At 46.3% G+C, this 7,488-nt stretch overlaps 1 protein-coding gene across 1 annotated transcript; it reads left to right on the top strand.

Annotated features, from left to right (window-relative positions):
* Nucleotides 1-3,435: 3,435 nt before the first annotated feature.
* On the top strand, nucleotides 3,436-7,486 carry LOC105817836 (butyrophilin-like protein 2; the record flags this gene model as incomplete). The annotated part of the gene is made up of 3 exons (XM_012653636.1): nucleotides 3,436-3,514; nucleotides 4,901-5,248; nucleotides 7,242-7,486. Coding segments are annotated over exons 1-3 (672 nt in total), but the record flags the coding sequence as incomplete, so codon positions are not given.
* Nucleotides 7,487-7,488: the final 2 nt, after the last annotated feature.

The raw sequence follows: 7,488 nt of genomic DNA on the forward strand, positions 1-7,488 counted from the left end.
GTGTCTATTTTTTCATCAGTTAAATGAGGGACGGGACCTTTGATACTCAGTCTTGCTTCCAGCTCTGCAGCCTACGAGCACCATGCTCTGGCGGACACTTGGCACTAGCCGGGGATTTTGGCGTGTGGCGAGGCGGAGGGAAGGGGAAAGACAGCCGCCCACACAAGGGGCTGCAGGGACGCAGGTCTGTGTGGGGACCTGACTGGGGACGGCACAGACGGGGTGTGGAATGGGGGCCCAGCGTGAGTGCCCGGGCTTTCCGGGGAGGGTGAGGAGTGCCAGTGTCACAGTTTTGTCTGCAGGTCCCGAGAACCCACAGCTGAACCCAGTCAAAGTCCACCTGCCCTCTGAGTTTCACTTTTGAGAGGATGACGATGGATAGCAGGTGCCTGTGCTATTCTGATTCGAATCTCATTTTCGGAGGGCCTCGGGGATTTGCCTCTGCCTTCAGCTTGGGTGAGACTGCATGAATCCTCCCTTCACCAAAGCCCCAGAGGAACCGGGGGCCACCTCCACCCTCTCTGGCTGTCCTGCCGTTCTGTCCCTGCTCAGTGCACCCGGGGCTGTGACCTGTCTTTGGCACCTGCTGTATGGATGAAGGATACACCTGAGACCAAGTGAGGAGAAGACCCTGTAGCCCCCGGCTTCACCCCTGAAGGGGAGGGGGAGACAGGTGAGTGGTTTGGAAAGCCCCTGGTGCCGGGTGGCCACGGGAGTCGGGGGAGTTGACTGAGATGGGAAACTAGAGCACACAGAGTCAGCGCCTGCAGGGACGCGCTGCCACCCGTTCCGCTGCGTCCCGCTTGGACTGCACATTTGCATTCCACTGCTCACTTTTCAAAGCACTGTTGTAGCTCACTTGATCCTCACGGTGTTCCTGCAAAGCAGGCCAGGTGAGGAAGGGGCACTAGATCAAAAATTAAGAAACCAGGATCACATTATTCGTTTTTCATGTCTCTGAGCCTTGATGTCCTCGTCTGTCATGTGGGGATGGCACAGTTGGAAAAATGTTAGGGTGATTGTCTCCATCAGAGGAGAGAAAATAGAGGTTTAAGAAAGTAAAGTGAGATGTCCAACGTCACCGTGTCTCCTAGAACTCATATTGTACTTTGCTTTCTCTTTATAAAAATATGTTGCTTTAACATATGATAAACTATAGCCGTTTTTTAGGTCTGTATAGATACATAAGCTTCAAACTTCGTGAACTGAATTTATTCTCGCCACTTAATTACTATGGCTATTTGGCATTTTGAGGATTTAACATTTAAGGCTTTTAAAAGAAAAAAATCCTAATGACCCATGATATGTAGTAATTTGTAGTTTTCTTTGATATGAATTTTAGTAGTGCAGGATAAGCCTTGAAATTCAGAATTGTTATTCACCTAATGCCTAAACATAATCTACCACTTATTGTTGCATTCTAACACATACATTTCATCCAGAAAATTAAACCAAATATGGGATTTTAAGAATTTGATGATACATCTACATACTAGGTCATATATCTTGACATTAACAAAATTTGCCACATTTAATAAGAATAACAGTTTCAGAAGACTCTTGCTCTACATTCAAATGGCAAAACAGAGATGTCAAAAGCTTATAATTAAAATGTTTTGATTTAAATTTGCAATTTAAGTCCAGATATCTATTTCCAAAAATTGTGCCAAAGATTTTCAACATGCTGACAGCAAACTCCATGGCAGGGTTTTTCCTTGGCATTATTGACATTCGGGGCTGGATGGGTCTTTGTTTGGGGCTGTCCTGTGCATTGCAGGATGTTTAGCAGCATCCTTGACTTCTGCCCATTATAGGTCCCCTCCCCCCAGTCGTGACAACCAACAATGTCTCCAGATGTTGCCAAATGTCCCCTAGGGGCAAAACCATCTTCTTCCCCATTGAGAACCCTGGCCCAAGGCAGTTATTCTCCCCTTTTATTCTCTCTCGAAAATCTATCCCTGAGCACCAGAGAAGGTTAAGATGTAGTTTGACAACATTCTTCAAAGCTGCATTGATCTGGGCAATGGTTTTCAGGGTTCATTTGTAGGCTCCCCCACCACCCGCTTCAATATAATTGACCTAAAAGAACACAAATCTATACGGTGCTTCGTAGCAAGTGTGGGTTCTTTTTAGTTCACACAAGTGAGGGTTGGTGCTTGGTGTGGTCTGTGTGGGGCTTTCTTTGCTCTTACTTGGTGGAAAGAGATGTTTCTGCTTTTCACGAGAGGCATCGGGGAGACATCCGCACCATCCTCAGTCTAAGGGAGTGGCTGATGAGATGCAGGGGTGAGGCACTGCCGGTTCGTGCTGCCTTGTAAGGCACAGTCCCACTTTGGCGTAAATATGTCAGTGCTTTTTTAGATCTAGGTATTGTGACTGGGCTCATGTCCATTTCCTTAGATACGCCTTAAATGAAAGCACATATTTTTTTAGAAAGCAAAAAGAATAATACTTGGGTAATAATAATCTCCTGAATCATCGGTTATTCATCTCCATTTCAGACTGTTGATTCTCCCCCTGCCCCCTAAAATCTTACCAGAATTAGTTTCTGGGGAAAACAAAACAGAAATTAACTCAACATTGCCCCTAAGCTGGTTCTTCTACTTGGTGTGAAGCAAATTTCTTTCAATAAAATACTTGCCACATAACATATAATATGTCTTAGGCTTCTTTCACTCTGAATTTTTCATTTTTCAGCAGCAAATCTAGCATTCAATCTTTGTCCTTCCTGGTAAGTTTCAGACTTCTTAGTTGTGCAGAAGGTTTTTTATTATGCCGGTAGAGGGGGCTTCTTGGGTTTGCCAATCTCTGCCAGTTGGGCTATTTCTTTTATCCATTCCCATATGTTTTCAAGATCCTAAAAGGGCGTTTTAAGGGTGTTTCCTTGTTTGTCTTCTGCTGTAGCCCCATTTCCACCACTCTTTCCTCCGCTTTCTAAAGCTTCCCGGTGCCCCTGGGCTGAGTGTTGGCACTGGATGTTGGCTTCCTGGTGGCAGCGTGGGAAGCAGAGCCTTCCTGCTCTTTCCTCCACATGTAGAAAACTGTAGTGAAGATGGACTTTGCAAGAGAAGGTGGGAGGAGGATGAGAAAAAGATATTTAAATTCTTCTCTAAAATTTCTGCATGCTCACAACAAATGGACTTAAGGAGTGTTTTTAAAATATGATTGTCCCTTTAGCTCAAGAGTGCTTTTCATTTCAATCAGAAAGCTCCCTAGGCCTAAAAAACAACTTAAAGTACCGCGTGTTAGGTAGGGGCTGGGATGTGGTCAATAACTGCCGAGAAATGGAGCCAAGCCCGTTGCACTGGTTGTGAAGGGGTTGATGTGGGTTCCTTGTCCACACTGCACAACCAGTGGGGACCGCGGAGTGTGCTGGCTGTGTCACAGCCTCACTGAGGCACAGTCATCCTTTCCCTCGTGTTTGCTCCAGGAAGCATGGTGAATTTTCCAGGGCACAGTCTGTCTGGTGTGGTCGCCTCCTTCTTCTTCATCCTGCTGACCATGAAGCAGTCAGGTAGGACGCCCTGCTCCCTTTACTGTGTACTTTAACCTCCCAGTGAGCCAGTCCAGTGCAGGGTTCTAAACTCAAAAGGACTAGAACAACGTCTAAGAGTGCAGGTCCAGTGGCCAACGCACCTGTGTTCTTAAAAGGGCTCCTCCACTTCCAGCAGGGTCACCTTTGGAAAGTTATTTGAGCGCTTTGTACCTTAGCTTCTTCATCTTTATGATGAGAAGAACAATGGTACCTGTGTCTCAGAGGCTAGCAGAGGCTTCGGGGTTAAATGAGATGTGAAAAGCACTTGAGCCAGTGGCTGGAGCATGTTAAGTTCCTCATCCATCCTCCCACTTCCCGCAGGACAGCCCTTTGGGGACAAGAAAAGCAGCTGCTTCTTGCCATAAATTAAGCAGCATAAAAATACTCGGGAATAAGGAACTAGAAGGAGACTTCCAAGAAATGGACTTGGAAAGCTCAGTATGTGAATTTTGTCAGTCAACATGTTGCACCTTGAAAAAGAATTGTGGAAATTCGGTGTCAGAGGGAGATACAGGCCCAGGGAAAATGCAGTACGTGACGTGCGACAAACCCTGGACAGGGCATCCAAGGCACAGGCTCCACTCAGCACTGCGGAAATCCTGTGACGTGGGGGGCTGCTTCCTCTCTGTGCTCGTGCTGCAGGTCCCCACCCTGTCATGATCAGTCGGATAGAATGACTTCAGTCCCAGCTTCGCAGTGAGACTCTATCCGTGAAGAGCGGAAGCAGATCTCCACGCAAGCTCTGTGGAGACCTTTTGAACAGCATCTAGAAATCACTGCCCTTACTCCACCACAAAATGTCCTTGTGAAAATTGCATTGTACATGATCCCGGTACCTTCTCCAGGAAAAAAAAAAAGCACAGTTCCTCGGGAGCAATCCTGATAGCTGAAAAATCTAATAAATGAATTTATTACCTAAATTTTAGGAAAATGACAAAAATGTTAACACTAACGATAATATAGTAATAGTTTCAAATTTAAAAAATCAATTTACATATTAACTTATTTCAACATAAAAATAACCCACAGAGGGTGGTTTTAGTGTCTTAAAGATGAAGAAATTAAGACTTCAAATCTCAAAGTCTCACTGAGAATAATAATCGATTTGCCCCCAAATCACGCAGGTGATAAATGACAGACTCAGCATTTGAGCTCAAATTTTTGACCTGCATTTCTTTTCAGTACACGAAATTGTCTCTGTAACAAACAAATATGCAAATCGCCAGGCTGGATTTCTCTAAGACGTTGAAAATGAAGCCCTCCCTCCTCTCGGTGCCTCCCTTTTGATGGGCTGACACCCCAAAGCGAGCGCGTCGATTCTCTGCGTGGCGTTGTCTGGTTCCTCTCTTTCTCTCTGTTTTGTAGATGACTTTAGGGTGGTTGGTCCTGCCCGTCCTGTCCTGGCCAGGCTAGGGGAGGACGCCCTGCTCACCTGTCAGGTCCTGCCCAGGAGGACGGCCACGCACATGGAAGTGCGGTGGTACCGCGCGGAGCCCGGCGCGCCGGTGTTTGCGCACCGGGACGGGGCCGCGGTGCCCGAGATGCAGGCGGAGGAGTACAGGGGCCGGGTGGAGTGGACAGAGGACGACGTTGCTGAGGGACGTGTGGCCCTGAAGATACGCAACATCCAACCATCTGACGATGGACAATACTGGTGCCACTTCCAGGAGGGAAACTGTGGTGGAGAAACAAGCTTGCTCCTCAAAGTGGCAGGTGACTATCTGGGAAAAGACACAGGGTCTCGGAGGGAGAATTATGCTAATTTGCAGTAAGCTGATTGTCAGTTGGAGAATTCCCTTTGAATCATCAAGGCAATTCCGAATGCCCAATCCTCTACCCTGATTCACTTCAAAGCAAGTGGTTCTGGAGTTTTCAAAGCAAGCTCACTGGAAAAATATTTTCCTAAATTTAACTGAAGTGGTTTTGACTATTCTTTTTTTTTAGTGTAAAATATTAAAGGAGTACAAATGCTTTTGGTACGTGGATAGCTTTTATACTGCTTAAGTCAGGGCTGTTAGTGTGCCCATCCCCTCAGTCGTGCTCACTGTACCTGTTAGGTAGGTTTTTACCCCTCACCTCCTCCCCGCTCCCCCTTCTTGATTTCCAATGACTATTACTTCTCTCTGTGCACATGGATTAGCTCCAAATTGTTAGAGAGTACTTGTGGTGTTTGTTTTGACAATTCTTGAGGATTATTTGAAATCCATGACATGCAGGCATTAGCAATTCTGAGGCAGGATCTGTGCCACTCAAGGCTGGTGAGCAGAAGCGAGTCGCCTGCTGGATGAGCCAGCCCAGCTGCCTGCCCAGCACCCATACCTTGGGGAAGTGGCTGCTTTCTACCCAGCCTCATCTGTGCAGTAACTGAGATGTGAAAATTTTGTGTCTTTGTGAAATTCCTCCAACTGGGAAGCTGGCGCTGAGACCAAGAGGTTAAGAATGTTATGCTTTTATGGAGATTATCATATATCAGGTCTGATGAATTGGGGACTCAGAGGTGCTTCTGGACACACCCACTATGAATGACAAGGATCTGCAGAATGCTACTGTGTCAGCAAAGCAGGAAGGGGTGGGGAGGAAGGGGGCAAGTGAAGAATAGATCTCTCTTATGGAAAAATAAGTATTTGAACAGTAAACTGTCCTCTGGTTTCCTGATGGGAATAGCTCCTCCATGTCCTAAAGGGACCGTCAGGAGAATCCATTTACTGTACCAGGGAACTAGTTCTCTAGAGATGCTAATGTCCCTGGCTGGCACTGCTTCCTTCCCTAGTCCCCCATGAGGCAGCTTCCTAGCATTTTTTTCCTTAACACTCATAGCTGTTATTATTACTGTTACTATATTCTTGGTGATTCAAAATGAACTAAAGAATCCATGTTTTTCTGCCGCGGGGGGTGAGGAGGGAAGATACTAATGCATTTCACTATCATGGACCTTTATATATAAGCCACAAATTCTCTAAGGCTCCAAGTGAAGAGCGTGGTCTCTTCCCCCAGCAAGTGATAAAGACAGAATTTCCGTCTGTGGAAAATATGGTCCTCTGTTTGGGTTTGGGAGTTTCGTTTTCAATAGAGAAAGAATTTCATGATTACATAGACTGTTCTAAATTAGGATTTCCCAAAAAACATTTTCTCCAGTGAACAGAATATTTAGATACAAAGAACTTCTCATGGAACCTCCCATTTCACACGCTCCCGTTTATCCACTCATATCCCAAGGTCATGACCACCAGCAAAAGGAATGGGAAGGCTAGACCCCAGGAAAGTGATTTCTGACTTTATATTAAATATTCTGCTCACATTGGAATCCAGATATCATCTAATATGTCAGACAAAGTGCCTGATACAGACAATGTTAAGATGAAAAGGCAGAGTTTGAAGCATGGAGAAATTCCTGAGTAAATTACACATCTTTGTTTGCAGTACTAGAGACACAGCAAAATGTCATTATAGCCCCCTTCTCATAGTCACCTGTCTGCATCTGAAGAAATATACTAGTCAGATGGTAAAATGTAAAGATCCAGACTGGAGAACAAGTAAAGTGTAACTGAGCTCCAGTTTGAATGGGGAGAAGACTGTGTCCCCCTTTCTGCTCCCCAGACCGCTGAACTCCTGTCCTCTCCCTGTGAGCACAGTCACTGGGATCTCGGTCTCCGTAATTTGTGCCTCCACGGGCTCCAGGACTCAGTGCTGCGGCTTCTCCCTGCAGGTCTGGGCTCTGCCCCTGACATCCACATGGAGGAATCTGTGGGAAGCGGAGTCCAGCTTGTGTGCACAGCAAAGGGCTGGTTCCCAGAGCCCCAGGTTTACTGGGAAGACACCTGGGGAGAGAAGTTGCTGACTGTGTCTGAGCGTCACATCCAAGAGGAAGACGGCCTGTTCTACGTGGAAGACACACTTGTGGTCAGGAATGTCTCTGCAGAGACCGTGTCCTGCGTCATCCACAACCCCATCCT

This window comes from Propithecus coquereli, unplaced genomic scaffold (assembly GCF_000956105.1).
Source record: "Propithecus coquereli isolate 6110/MARCELLA unplaced genomic scaffold, Pcoq_1.0 Scaffold426, whole genome shotgun sequence".
Taxonomy (NCBI): domain Eukaryota; kingdom Metazoa; phylum Chordata; class Mammalia; order Primates; family Indriidae; genus Propithecus; species Propithecus coquereli.